The sequence below is a fragment of the Eurosta solidaginis genome, chromosome 1 (assembly GCF_040869045.1).
Source record: "Eurosta solidaginis isolate ZX-2024a chromosome 1, ASM4086904v1, whole genome shotgun sequence".
NCBI classification, from domain to species: Eukaryota; Metazoa; Arthropoda; class Insecta; order Diptera; family Tephritidae; genus Eurosta; species Eurosta solidaginis.
This window is the reverse complement of record NC_090319.1, coordinates 273,394,172-273,409,455: the sequence shown is the minus strand read 5'-3', so window position 1 is coordinate 273,409,455 and position 15,284 is coordinate 273,394,172. Positions and strand designations below refer to the sequence as shown.

General features: G+C 46.3%; 1 protein-coding gene across 3 annotated transcripts in view; it reads right to left on the bottom strand.

Annotated features, from left to right (window-relative positions):
* The window catches only part of yellow-e (L-dopachrome tautomerase yellow-e), an 85,362-nt gene that overhangs the window by 13,810 nt on the left and 56,268 nt on the right, over positions 1-15,284 (bottom strand). For all 3 annotated transcript variants that reach the window (XM_067760796.1, XM_067760794.1, XM_067760795.1), the window contains exons 2-3: positions 1,191-1,544; positions 710-1,049 (exon numbers count right to left, since the gene is read on the bottom strand). In XM_067760796.1, coding sequence (XP_067616897.1) covers positions 710-1,049; positions 1,191-1,496 — 646 coding nt within the window. In that variant the 5' untranslated portion in view covers positions 1,497-1,544. The remainder of the gene's footprint in view (positions 1-709; positions 1,050-1,190; positions 1,545-15,284) is intronic.

Genomic DNA, 15,284 nt, shown 5'->3' with positions numbered 1-15,284 from the left:
TCACATTTATGTATATTCTCGCGCTCAATCAATACCAACCTAAGTGCAATACTAAACATTTTATACATTTTTAACTCTATTTTTGCTGTCATTTAAGGAAATATGTGCTTGTTTACAAAGTTTAAACAATTGCAAGTAAATTATTTGTTCACTGCTAATTCACAATAGAGCATCAGCTGTTTCGAAGCGAACTTTTGTTCGCCCGAAATTGCCGATATGCGGAAGAAGTTTACCCGAACAAAAAAGTGTAGGCGAACACTTTTCCGTGTGAACTTCGCGATAAGTGTGATTGTAAAGTGTACAGAAAGTCGCCAGCGAATCAAGTAGATGTAAATTGAGGGAAATAGTTTTTACATTAGGGCAGGATTTATTACTGTAACAACACATCTACCACTGCGGTGCAACAACAGCAACGGATGCATTGCTTAAACAGATATAAAGGAAGGATCAAGGAAAGTGCGCTGTTGCCGCTTATAAAGAAGTCTGGGGACATTGTTTACTGGTAACTCGATTCAAATAGGTCTTTACATCCACCAATTCTACCATTAACCTTATACGAGTGTTTTCCTACCACGTAAGTATACTAGGTATCTAATAGAGGCTTACAAGATCACTTATTCGGCGTCCGTACCATAATATACCTGTGGAAGCGTAAACCCAATAGATCGATAGCAAAATATAGGATAGTAAAATTTAATAAACCACTTACCGGGTTCCACCGTATCGGAAATATACGCAAAAACATCATCACAATTTCCCTGCTTCGCTGTAGTCTCATCGATAACCAAATTTGTGAACAAAGACTCGCCACGCAAAATTTCCCCAGGAAAATCAACACGACGTACCACTTGATCAGTATTCAAGTCAACAATTAAAATTTTAGGCGGACAAGTAACTTCGAAATCTTCAAGTGAGCGCGAAACGCCAGCATCCAAGAGCCATAAACGATTACACGAATCAATGCGCATGCGATAGACTGAAATCAAAACTAAATCGCTACAATTGAAATCTTTACGACCGGTTGTTGAGAATGACCAATCTGGATAGGCCTAAAAGATAAAACAAGCAAAGAAAATAAAACGAAGCATGGGTGTGTGTGATTTGTACGAAATAAATTGCGGTTTTTCCGCTTTACTAATTCATATTAAATATTCTAACCACGGGCACATACATATGTGGTGTGTGCTTACCTGCAACACGGGTGAATCACCAAATTCTGCCTTCGAAACGACATTCACGGTCGACGACACACCAGAGAATAATTTCGGTGTTGCTAAGAAAATGCGATCATAGGAAACTGCAATACCGGTTGCTAATATATTTGATGGATTATAGAAGTTCAAATCGTGTAACGGTGCATGAGGTAAAAAATTATAGGTGAACAGCTTCCATTGCTTGGCTGTTTGTAAGGTTGAGGACTCGGCCAACGCGTTTACGGTCCACCAGCTGGCAGCAGCGAAGATCAAGAACACTTGATTCGCTGTAAATCGCTTCATTGCGAATTAATTAATTAAGTGTTTACGACTTTTATGTCACGAAAATTACTGCAAAAATGAAAATAAATGCAAAATTGTTAAATATACATATATATGCAGATATTGTAAGTATGCGCATGCGCAAATGAGTTTTTATTGCATTTAACGTCAAATATTTTGATATTGTTTTGCTAAATGCAATTAGACAGCGATGCATGTGCGAGAATGTAGATAGTTTTATACCCAGCTGTACTTGTACACAGGGCATTATAACTTTGATTGGATAATGGTTGGTTGTACAGATATAAAGGAATCGAGATAGATAGTATCGACAAAAAATTTGATTGAGCCATGTCCGTCCGTCCGTCTGTCGTTAACACGATAACTTGAGTAAATATTGAGATATCGTCACCAAATTTGGTACACGAGCTTATCTGGACACAGAATATATTGGTATTGAAAATGAGTGAAATCGGATGATAGTCACGCCCACTTTTTATATATACATATATAACATTTTGGAAAACACAAAAACCTGATTATTTAGCAAATAATACACCTAGAATGTTGAAATTTGACGTGTGGGCTGATATTGAGACTCTTGATAAAAATTAAAAAAAAAATTTTTAATGGGCCTAGCACCACCCACTTGTGATAAAATCAATTTTACCAATATTACCTAATCTAATCTAATCTAATATCTAATCTAATATATATTATAAATGGCAAAGTTTGGATGTTTGGATGTTTTTCGAACATGGAAAGAGGGGTGGGGGTCCCACGACCCCTTCGAGCAATTTCTTTTTAGTAATTTTTACACATTATAACTTTACGTATACTGGCCTTCACCAATATCACAGACTCAAGGGGTCAAATAAGTCGAGGGCTTACAAAGTGAGCAGTGACACCCTCCCTCCCCCTTTATCACCCCCTCTGGTGTAAAATCAATAAATTGTTATAACTTAATATAAATTTTCTCATAAATCAGTAGTTTTTGGTATCTGGCACATACAGATCGAGATCTAGACAATTTTGGAAAACGATCAGTGATCCTCTCCTTCTCCTCCTTATATCCGCCCTCCACCAATTGCTTTTATTAGCACGCTTTTATTAGCTTTACCTATATGTTTCTATGTAACTCTTCATTCGCTCCAACGCGCCTGCTGCCTTATTAACACGGTTTTATAATTAGCTTCACCTTATTTGTAATCCCGCTAGGGTCATATCGAGACCCTTCCGGGGTAATTTCTGGATGGTTTTCGGGATCCGTCCACGATCCCGCCGGGGTCATTTCGGGACTTTTTCGGAACTATTCCGGGATTATTTTGGGACCCTTCCGGGATCATTTGTGTATAGTTTCCGGGATCCGTCCGGGATTCCGTCGGGATTACTTTGGGACATTTTCGGGACTATTCCGGGATCATTTCGGTACTATTTCGCGATCATTTGGGGACCCTTCCGGCATCATTTCTGGATGGTTTTCGGGATCCGTTCGGGATCCCTTCAGGGTCATTTTAGGACTTTTTCTCGACTAATACGGGTTCATTTGAGGTACCTTCCGGGATCCAATCAGGGTAATTTCGGGACTATTTCGGGATAATTTCGGGTACCTTCCGGCTTCATTTCTAGACGGTTTTCTGGATCCGTCCGGGATCCCGTCTGGGTAATTTCGGGACTTTTTCTCGACTAATACGGGATCATTTGGGGTAGCTTCCGGCATCATTGCTAGATGGTTTTCGGGATCCGTCCGGGATCCCGTCAGGGTCATTTCGGGACTATTTCGGGATCATTTGGGGTACCTTCCGGCTTCATTTCTAGATGGTTTCCTGGATCCGTCCGGGATCCCGTCGGAGTAATTTCGGGACTTTTTCTCGACTAATACGGGATCATTTGGGGTAGCTTCCGGCATCATTGCTAGATGGTTTTCGGGATCTGTTCGGGATCTCGTCAGGATCATTTCGGGACCATTTCGGGATCATTTGGGGTACCTTCCGGCTTCATTTCTAGATGGTTTTCGGGATCCGTCCGGGATCCCGTCAGGGTCATTTCGAGACTATTTCGGTATCATTTGGGGTACCTTCCGGCTTCATTTCTAGATGGTTTTCGGGATCCGTCCGGGATCCCGTCTTGGTCATTTCGGGACTTTTTCTCGACTTATACGGGATCATTTGGGGACCCTTTCGGCATCATATCTGGATGCTTTCCGGGATCCGTCCGGGATCCCGTCGGGGTCATTTCGGGAATTTTTCTCGACTAATACGGGATCATTTGGGGACGCTTTCGGCATAATTTCTGGATGGTTTTCGGGATCCGTCCGGTATCCCGTCGGGGTCATTTCGGGACTATTTCGGTATCATTTGGGGTACCTTCCGGCATCATTTCTGGATAGTTTCGGGATCCATCCGATATCCCGACGGGGTCAATTCAGGACTTTTTCTCAACTAATACGGGATGATTTGGGGACCCTTTCGGCATAATTTCTGGATGCTTTTCGGGATCCGTCAGGAATCCCGTCGGGGTCATTTCGGGACTTTTTCGGGACTAATGCGGGATAATTAGGGGAGCCTTTCGGCATCATTTCTGGATGGTTTTCGGGATCCGTACGGGATCCTGCCAGGGTCATTTCGGGACTATTTCAGGATCATTTGGGGTACCTTCCGGCATCATTTCTATAAGTTTTTGAGTATCCGTCCGGGATCCCGTCGGGGTTATTTCGGAACTTTTTATCGACTGGTATCGGATCATTTGGGGACCCTTTCGGCATAATTTCTGGATGGTTTTCGGGATCCGTCCGGGATCCCTTCGGGTTCATTTCTGAACTTTTCCGGGACTATTTCGGGATCATTTGGGGTATTTTCCGGCATCATTTCTGTATGGTATTCGGGATCATTTGGGGTCCCTTCCGGCATAATTTCTCGATGGTTTTCGGTCATTTCGGGACTATTAGGGGATCATTTGAGGACCTTCCGGCATCATTTCTGGATAGTTTTTGGAATCCGTGCGGGATCCCGTCGGGGTAATTTCTGGACTTTTCAGAGATTTCTGGATGGATGTCGAGATCTGTCCGGGATCCCGTCAGGGTCATTTAGGAGTCCGTTCGAGATCCCGTCAGGGTCATTTCGGGACTATTAGGGGATCATTTGAGGACCTTTCCGGCATCATTTCTGGATAGTTTTCGGGATACTTCGGGGTCCCGTCGGCGTCATTTCGGGACTTTTTCGGGACTAATACAGGATTATTTAGGGACTCTTAAAGCATCATTTCTGGATGGATTTCGATATCTGTACGGGAACCCATCAGGGTAATTTCGGGACTTTTTCGGGACTATTTCGGGATCAGTTTGGGACCCTTTAGGGGTAATTTTGTGACTTTTTCTGTATTATTTCGGGATCATTTGGGGACCCTTTCGGCATCAGTTCTTGATGGTTTGGCGGATCCGTCAGTGTCATTTCGGGAATATTTTGGGATCATTTGGGGACCCTTCCGAGATCATTTCTGGATCCGTCCGGGATGCCGTAGGAGTAATTTCGGAATTTTTTTGTTACCTTTTCGAAATCGTGCCGTTGCCATTTCTGGTTTTTTTTAGGACTATCCCGGGAACTTTTAGAGACCCTTCCGGAGCATTTCTGGATGGTTTTCGGGTACCGTCCGCGATAGCGTTGGGGTGATTTCGTGGCTTTTTCTGGATAACTTCGGGATCATTTGGGGATCCTATCAGGTTATCAGCTCATTTAGTTCTTTTTTTTTACTCAATTACAAAAGTAAAATGCGTTAGACAGAAAATTTTTTTAAACAGATAACTTGATAAGCAGGCTAACGTGAATAGCCCATATATTTCATTTTCTCCTTGCGGACTGGGCCGCGGGTAAAGGCTAGTCTAATATATATTATAAATGGGAAAGTTTGGATGTTAAGATGTTTGGATGTTTAGATGTTTGGATGTTTGGATGTTTGGATGTTTGGATGTTTGGATGTTTGTCCAGACGTTTGTCTTTGTGACTCAATAACGCAAGAACGGCTGGACCGATTTGGATGAAATTTTGCACACATATAGCCAATAGTCTAGAAGGATCTACTAGCTATATATTTTTCAAAAGGGGCGTGGTCCCCGCCCCCTAGGAACAGTTATAATTTAATTATTATATTTTTTCATCTTTGCGACTGAATCACGCCAGAATGGCTACACGGATTTTGATGAAATTTGGGACACTGACAGTAGTCTACTAGCGAAATTTTTTCGAACATGGAAAGAGGGGTTGGGGTCCCACGACCCTTCGAGAAATTATTTTTTATAATTTTTACACATTATAACTTTACGTATACTGGCCTTCACCAATATCACAGACTCAAGGGGTCAAATAAGTCGAGGGCTTACAAAGTAAGCAGTGACACCCTCCGCCCGCCCCCCTTTATCTCCCCCTCTGGTGTAAAATCCATAAATTGTTATAACTCAATCTAAATTTTCTCCTAAATCAATAGTTTTTGGTATCTGGTACATACAGAACGAGATCTAGACAATTTTGGAGGAACGATCAGTGGTCCTCTCCTCTACTCCCGCCATCCGCCCTCCATCAATTGTTTTTATTAGCACGCTTTTATTAGCTTTACCTGTATATTTCTATCTAACTTTTTATTCGCTCCAATGCGCCTGCTGCCTTATTAACATGGTTTTATAATTAGCTTCACCTTATTTGTAATCCCGTAAGGGTCATATCGAGACCCTTCCGAGATCATTTCTGGATGGTTTTCGGGATCGGTCCGGGATTACGCCGGGGTAATTTCGGGACTTTTTCGGGACTATTTCGGGATCATTTTGGGACCCTTCCGGGATCATTTCTGTATAGTTTACGGGATCCGTCCGGGATCCCGTCGGGGTTATTTTGGAACATTTTCAGGACTATTCCGGAATCATTTCGGGACTATTTCGCGATCATTTGGGGACCCTTCCGGCATCATTTCTGGATGGTTTTCGGGATCCGTACGGGATCTCGTCGGGGTCATATGGGGACTTTTTCTTGATCATTTGAGGGCTCTTCCGGCATCATTTCTGGATGGTTTTCGGGATCCGTCCGGGATATCGTCGGGGTCATTTGGGGACTTTTTCGGGATCATTTGGGGGCTCTTCCGGCATCATTTCTGGATGGTTTTCGGGATCCGTCCGGGATCTCGTCGGGGTCATTTGGGGACTTTTTCGGGATCATTTTGGGGCTCATCCGGCATCATTTCTGGATGGTTTTCGGTATCCGTCCGGGATCCCGTCGGGGTCATTTCGGGACTTTTTCGCGACTAATACGGGATCATTTGGGAACCCTTTCGGCATCATTTCTGGATGGTTTTCGGGATCCGTCCGGGATCCCGTCGGGGTCATTTCGGGACTTTTTCGCGACTAATACGGGATCATTTGGGAACCCTTTCGGCATCATTTCTGGATGGTTTTCGGGATCCGTCCGGGATCCCATTAGGGTAATTTCGGGACTATTAGGGGATCATTTGGGAACCTTTCCGGCATCATTTCTGGATAATTTTCGGGATCCGTCCGGGATGCCGACGAGGTCATTTCGGGACTATTTCGGGATCATTTGGGATACCTACCGGTATCATTTCTGGATGGTTTTTGGGATTCGTCCGGGATCCCGTCGTGGTCCTTTCGGGACTTTTTTCGACTAATACGGGATCATTTGCGGACCCTTTCGGTTGGTTTTCGGGATCCGTCCGGGATCTCGTCGGGGTCATTTGGGGACTTTTTCGGGATCATTTTGGGGCTCATCCGGCATCATTTCTGGATGGTTTTCGGGATCCGTCCGGGATCCCGTCGGGGTCATTTCGGGACTTTTTCGCGACTAATACGGGATCATTTGGGAACCCTTTCGGCATCATTTCTGGATGGTTTTCGGGATCCGTCCGGGATCCCGTCGGGGTCATTTCGGGACTTTTTCGCGACGAATACGGGATCATTTGGGAACCCTTTCGGCATCATTTCTGGATGGTTTTCGGGATCCGTCCGGGATCCCATTAGGGTAATTTCGGGACTATTAGGGGATCATTTGGGAACCTTTCCGGCATCATTTCTGGATAATTTTCGGGATCCGTCCGGGATGCCGACGAGGTCATTTCGGGACTATTTCGGGATCATTTGGGATACCTACCGGCATCATTTCTGGATGGTTTTTGGGATTCGTCCGGGATCCCGTCGTGGTCCTTTCGGGACTTTTTTCGACTAATACGGGATCATTTGCGGACCCTTTCGGTTGGTTTTCGGGATACGTCCGGGATCTCGTCGAGGTCATTTGGGGACTTTTTCGGGATCATTTTGGGGCTCATCCGGCATCATTTCTGGATGGTTTTCGGGATCCGTCCGGGATCCCGTCGGGGTCATTTCGGAACTTTTTCGCGACTAATACGGGATCATTTGGGAACCCTTTCGGCATCATTTCTGGATGGTTTTCGGGATCCGTCCGGGATCCCGTCGGGGTCATTTCGGGACTTTTTCGCGACTAATACGGGATCATTTGGGAACCCTTTCGGCATCATTTCTGGATGGTTTTCGGGATCCGTCCGGGATCCCATTAGGGTAATTTCGGGACTATTAGGGGATCATTTGGGAACCTTTCCGGCATCATTTCTGGATAATTTTCGGGATCCGTCCGGGATGCCGACGAGGTCATTTCGGGACTATTTCGGGATCATTTGGGATACCTACCGGCATCATTTCTGGATGGTTTTTGGGATTCGTCCGGGATCCCGTCGTGGTCCTTTCGGGACTTTTTTCACCTAATACGGGATCATTTGCGGACCCTTTCGGCATCATTTCTGGATAGTTGTCGGGATCCCGTCACGGTCATTTCGGGACTATTGGGGGATCATTTGAGGACCTTTCCGGCATCATTTCTGTATTGTTTTCGGAATCCTTTCGGGATCCCGTCAGGGTCATTTTGGGACTTTTTTGGGGCTAATACGGGATCATTTGGGGATCCTCTAGGGGTCGTTTCGTGACTTTTTCTGTTTTATTTCGGGATCATTTGGGGACCCTTCCGGCATAATTTCTTGATGGTTTGCCGGATCCATCAGGGTCATTTCGGGACCATTTTGGGATCATTTGGGGACCCTTCCGAGATCATTTCTGGATCCGTCCGGGATGCCGTAGGAGCCATTTCGGGATTTTTTGTTACTTTTCCGGGATAGCTTTTGGACCCTTCCGGGATCATTTCTGGATCTGTGCGGGATCCCATCTGGGTCATTTCCGGACTATTTCGGGATCATTTTGGGATCCTTCCGGAATCATTTCTGTATGGTTTTCGCGATCCGTCGTTGATTCCCTCGGAGCCATTTCGGAACCTTTTCTGGAGTATGTCGGGGTCATTTGGGGACTTTTTCGGGATCATTTGGGGCTCTTCCGGCATCATTTCTGGATGGTTTTCGGGATCCGTGCGGGATCTCGTCGGGGTCATTTGGGGACTTTTTCGGGATCATTTGGGGGCTCTTCCGGCATCATTTCTGGATGGTTTTCGGGATCCGTCCGGGATATCGTCGGAGTCATTTGGGGACTTTTTCGGGATCATTTGGGGGCTCTTCCGGCATCATTTCTGGATGGTTTTCGGGATCCGTCCGGGATCCCATCAGGGTAATTTCGGGACTATTAGGGGATCATTTGTGGACCTTTCCGGCATCATTTCTGGATAATTTTCGGTATCCGTCCGGGATGCCGACGAGGTCATTTCGGGATTATTTCGGGGATCATTTGGGATACCTACCGGCATCATTTCTGGATGGTTTTTGGGATTCGTCCGGGATCCCGTCGGGGTCATTTCGGGACTTTTTCTCGACTAATACGGGATCATTTGCGGACCCTTTCGGCATAATTTCTGGATAGTTGTCGGGATCCGTTTGGGATCCCGTCACGGTCATTTCGGAACTATTAGGGGATCATTTGAGGACCTTTCCGGCATCATTTCTGTATAGTTTTTGGAATCCTTTCGGGATCCCGTCAGGGTCATTTCGGGGCTTTTTCGGGATCATTTAAGGATGGCTTTCAGGATTTCGTCCGGGAACCCATCAGGGTAATTTCTGGACTTTTCCGAGACTATTTCGGGATCATTTTGGGACCTTCCCAAGATCATTTCTGGATGGATTTTCGGGATTTGTCCGGGATGCCCTCAGGGTCATTTTGGGACTATTAGGTGAGCATTTGAGGACCGTTCCGGCATCACTCTGGATGGTTTTCGGTATCCGTTCAGATTCCCGTCGGAATAATTGCGGGACTTTTTCGGGATCATTGGGGTCCCTTCCAAAATCATTTCTGGATGGTTTTTGGGATTCGTCCGGCATCCCGTCCGGGTCATTTCGGGACCTTTTTCTCGACTAATACGGATCATTTGCGGGCCCTTTCGGCATCATTTCTAGATAGTTGTCGGGATCCCGTCAGGGTCTTTTCGGAACTATTAGGTGATCATTTGAGGACATTTCCGGCATCATTTCTGGATAGTTTTCGGGATTCTTTCGGGGTCCAGTCAGGGTCATTTCGGGACTTTTTCGGGATCATTTAGAGATGGCTTTCAGGATTCGTCCGGGAACCCGTCAGGGTAATTTCTGAACTTTTCCGAGACTATTTCGGGATAATTTTGGGACCTTCCCAAGATCATTTCTGGATGGATTTCGGGATCTGTCCGGGATCCCGTCAGGGTCATTTAGGGGTGCGTTCGAGATCCCGTCAGGGTCATTTCGGGACTTCTTCGGGAATATATCGGGATCATTTCTGGATGGTTTATGGGATCCGTCCATGACCCCTTAAGGGTCATTTCGGGACTATTAGGTGATCATTTGAGGACCTTTCCGGCGTCACTTCTGGATGATTTTCGGTATCCGTTCGGGATCCCGTCGGAATCAATGCGGGACTTTTACGGAATCATTTGGGATTCCTTCCGGTATCATTTCTGGATGGTTTTCGGGATTTGTCCGGGATCCCGTCGGGGTTATTTCGGGACCTTTTCGGGGCTAATACGGGATCATTTGGGGATCCTCTAGGGGTCGTTTCGTGACTTTTTCTGTATTATTTCGGGATCATTTTGGGACCCTTTCGGCATAATTTCTTGATGGTTTGCCGGATCCATCAGGGTCATTTCGGGACCATTTTGGGATCATTTGGGGACCCTTCCGAGATCATTTCTGAATCCGTCCGGGATGCCGTAGGAGCCATTTCGGGATTTTTTGTTACTTTTCCGGGATAGTTTTTGCACCCTTCCGGGATCATTTCTGGATCTGTGCGGGATCCCATCTGGGTCAATTCCGGACTATTTCGGGATCATTTTGGAATCATTCCGGAATCATTTCTGTATGGTTTTCGCGATCCATCGTGGATCCCCTCGGAGCCATTTCGGAACTTTTTCTGGAGTTAGTCGGGATAATTTAGGGACCCTTCCTGGATATTTTCTGGATGGTTTCTGAGATCCGTCCGGGAGCCCGTCAGGGTAATTTCGGAACTTTTTCGGGACTATTTCGGGATCAGTTTGGTACCCTTCAGGCATCATTTCTGTGTGGTTATCTGGATAAGTCTAGAATCGTGTCGTTGTCATTTCGGGTTTTTTTGGGACTACTTCGGGAACTTTTGGAAACACTTCCGGGGCTTTTGTGGATGGTTTTCGGGATCCGTCCGCGATAGCGTCGGGGTCATTTCGTGGCTTTTTCTGGATAATTTCGTTATCATTTTGGGATCCTATCAGGTTATCAGCTCATAAAGTTCTTTTTTTTACTCAATTACAAAAATAAAATGCATTAGACAGAAAAAAATTTTAAACAGATAACTTTATAAGCAGGCTAACGTGAATAGCCCACATATTTCATTTTCTCCTTGCGCACGGGGCCGCGGGTAAAGGCTAGTATATTATAAATGGCAAAGTTTGGATGTTTGAATGTTTGGATGTTTGTCCAGACGTTTGTCTTTGTGACTCAATCACGCAAGAACGGCTGGAGCGATTTGGATGAAATTTTGCACACATATAGCCAATAGTCTAGAAGGATCTACTAGCTATATATTTTTCAAAAGGGGCGTGGTCCCCGCCCCCTAGGAACAGTTATAATTTAATTATGTTTTTTCGTCTTTGCGACTGAATCACGCCAGAATGGCTACACGGATTTTGATGAAATTTGGGACACAGACAATAGTCTACTAGCGAAATTTTTTTCGAACATGGAAAGAGGGGCGGGGGTCCCACGACCCCTTCGAGCAATTACTTTTTAATAATTTTTACACATTATAACTTTACGTATATTGGCCTTCACCAATATCACAGACTCAAGGGGTCAAATATGTCGAGGGCTTACAAAGTAAGCAGTGACACCTTCCGCCCCCCCCTCCCCTTTATCTCACCCTCTGGTGTAAAATCTATAAATTGTTATAACTCAATATAAATTTTCTCCTAAATCAATGGCTTTTGGTATCTGGCACATACAGATCGAGATCTAGACAATTTTAGAGGAACGATCAGTGGTCCTCTCCTTCTACTCCCGCCATCCAGGACGGATCCCGCGGGGTACTTTCGGGATCATTTGCGTACCTTCGAGAGATAAATTCTTTATGGTTTCCGGGATCATTACGGGACATTTTCGGGGTTATTTTGGGTCCCTTTAGGCATCATTTCTGGACGGTCTTCAGGATTCGTCCGGCATCCCGTCGGGGTCATTTCGGGACTTTTTCCCGACTAATACGGGATCATTTGGGGATCCTTTCGGCATCGTTTCTGGATGGTTTTCGGGATCCCTCCAGGATCCCATCAGGGTAATTTGGGGCCTTTTTCGGGATCATTTGGGGGCTCCTCCGGCATCATTTCTGGATGGTTTTCGGGATCCGTCCGGGATCTCGTCGGGGTCATTTGGGGACTTTTTCGGGATCATTTGGGGGCTCTTCCGGCATCATTTCTGGATGGTTTTCGGGATCCGTCCGGTATCCCGTCGGGGTCATTTCGGGACTTTTTCGCAACTAATACGGGATCATTTGGGAACCCTTTCGGCATCATTTCTGGATGGTTTCCGGGATCCGTCCGGGATCTCGTCGGGGTCATTTGGGGACTTTTTCGGGATCATTTGGGGACTCTTCCGACATCATTTCTGGATGGTTTTCGGGATCCGTCCGGGATCCCGTCGGGGTCATTTGGGAACTTTTTCGGGATCATTTGGGGGCTCTTCCGGCATCATTTCTGGTTGGTTTTCTGGATCCGCCTGGGATCCCTTCGGGGTCATTTCGGGACTTTTTCGCGGCTAATATGGGATCATTTGGGAACCATCTCGGCATCATTTCTGGATGGTGATCCGTCCGGGATCCCGTCGGGGTCATTTCGGGACTTTTTCGCGACTAATACGGGATCATTTGGGATCATTTCTGGATGTTTTTCGTGATCCGTCCGGGATCCCATGAGTGTAATTTCGGGACTATTAGGGGATCATTTGTGGACCTTTCCGGCATCATTTCTGTATAATTTTCAGGATCCGTCCGGGATGCCGACGAGGTCATTTCGGGACTATTTCGGGATCATTTGGGATAACTACCGGCATCATTTCTGGATGGTTTTTGGGATTCGTCCGGCATCCCGTCGGAGTCATTTAGGGACTTTTTGTCGACTAATAAGGGATCCCTTCGGGGCCCTTTCGGTATCATTTCTGGATAGTTTTCGGGGTCCCATCAGGGTCATTTCGGGACTTTTTCGGCATCATTTAAGATTGGTTTTCAGGATTCGTCCGGGATCCCGTCAGGGTAATTTCTGGACTTTTCCGAGACTATTTCGAGATCATCTTGGGACCTTCCCAAGATCATTTCTGGATGCATTTCGGGATCAATCCGGGATGCCGTCAGTGTCATTTTGGGACTATTAGGTGATCATTTGAGGACCTTTCCGGCATCACTTCTGGATGGTTTTCGGTATCCGTTCAGGATCCCGTCGGAAACATTACGAGACTTTTTCGGGATCATTTGGGATACCTACCGGCATCATTTCTGGATGGTTTTTGGGATTCGTCCGGCATCCCGTCGGGGTCATTTCGGGACTTTTTCTCGACTAATACGGGATCCCTTCGGGGCCCTTTCGGTATAATTTCTGGATAGTTGTCGGGATCCGTTCGGGATCCCGTCAGGGTCTTTTCGGAACTATTAGGAGATCATTTGAGGACCTTTCCGGTATCATTTCTGGATAGTTTTCGGGGTCCTTTCGGGGTACCATCAGGGTCATTTCGTGACTTTTTCGGCATCATTTAAGCATGGTTTTCAGGATTCGTCCGGGATCCCGTCAGGGTAATTTGTGGACTTTTCCGAAACTATTTCGGGATCATTTTGGGCCAAGATCATTCCTGGGTGGATTTGGGGATCTGTCCGGGATCCCGTCGGGTCAGTTAGGGATCCGTTTGAGATCGCGTCAGGGACATTTCGGGACTTCTTAGGGACTATTTCGGGATCCGTCCTGGATCCCGTCGGGGCCATTTCAGGACTTTTTCTCGACTAATACGGGATCATTTGGGGACCCTTTCGGCATCATTTCTGGATGGTTCTCGGGGTCCGTCCGGGATCCCGTCAGGGTCATGTCGGGGCTATTAGGGGATCATTTGAGGACCTTTCCGGCATCATTTCTGGATAGTTTTCGGGATCCGTCCGAAATCGCGACGGGGTCAATTCGGGATCATTTGGGGTACCTAGCGGCATCATTTCTGGATGGTTTTCGGTATCCGTCCGGGATCCAGTCGAGGTCATTTCGGTACTTTTTCGGAATCATTTGACGTCCCTTCCTCCATCATTTCTGGATGGCTTTCGTGATCCGTCCGGGATCCCGTCGGGGTCATTTCGGCACTTTTTCGGGATCATTTGGGTTCCCTTTCGGTATCGTTTCTGGATGGTTTTCGGGATTCGTCCGGGATCCCGTCGAGGTAATTTCGGAACTCTTTAGGTTTCATTTGGGGTGCCTTCCGCCTTCATTTATGTTTGGTTTTCGCGATTCCGTCGGGGTCATTTCGGGACTTTTTCGGGATTATTTGGGGTCCCTTCTGGCATCATTTCTGGATGATTTTCGGGATCCGTACGGGATCCCATCAGGGTCTTTTCAGGACTCTTTCGGATTATTTGGGTCCCTTCCGGCATCATTTCTGCATGGTTTTCGGGATCCGTAAGGGATCCCGTCGGTGTCATTTCGGGGACTATTTCGGTATCATTTGGTGTACCTTCCGACATCATTTCTAAATGGTTTCCGGGGTCCGTCCGGAATCCCTTTGGGTCATTATGGGACTTTTTCTCAGCTGATACGGAATCATTTGGGACCCCTTTCGGCATCATTTCTGGATGGTTTTCGGGATCCGTCCGAGATCCCGTCGGGGTCATTTCGGGACTTTTTCGGGATCATTTAAGCATGGTTTTCAGGATTCGTCCGGGATCCCGTCAGGGTAATTTGTGGATTTTTTCGAAACTATTTCGGGATCATTTTGGGCCAAGATCATTCCTGGATGGATTTCGTGATCTGCCCGTGATCCCGTCGGGGTAAGTTAGGAATCCGATTGAGATCGCGTCAGAGACATTTCGGGACATCTTCGGGACAATTTCGGGATGATTTCTGGATGGTTTTTCGGGATCCGTCCGGGTCATTTCGGGACTTTTTCGGGGCTAATACGGGATCATTTAGGGACCCTTCTGGCATCACTTCTGGATAGATTTTGGGATCTGTACGGGAACCCATCAGGGTAATTTGGGGACTTTTTCGGGACTATTTCTGGATCATTTGGGGACCGTTTAGGGGTCATTCCATGACTTTTTCTGTATTATCTCTGGATAAGTCTGGAATC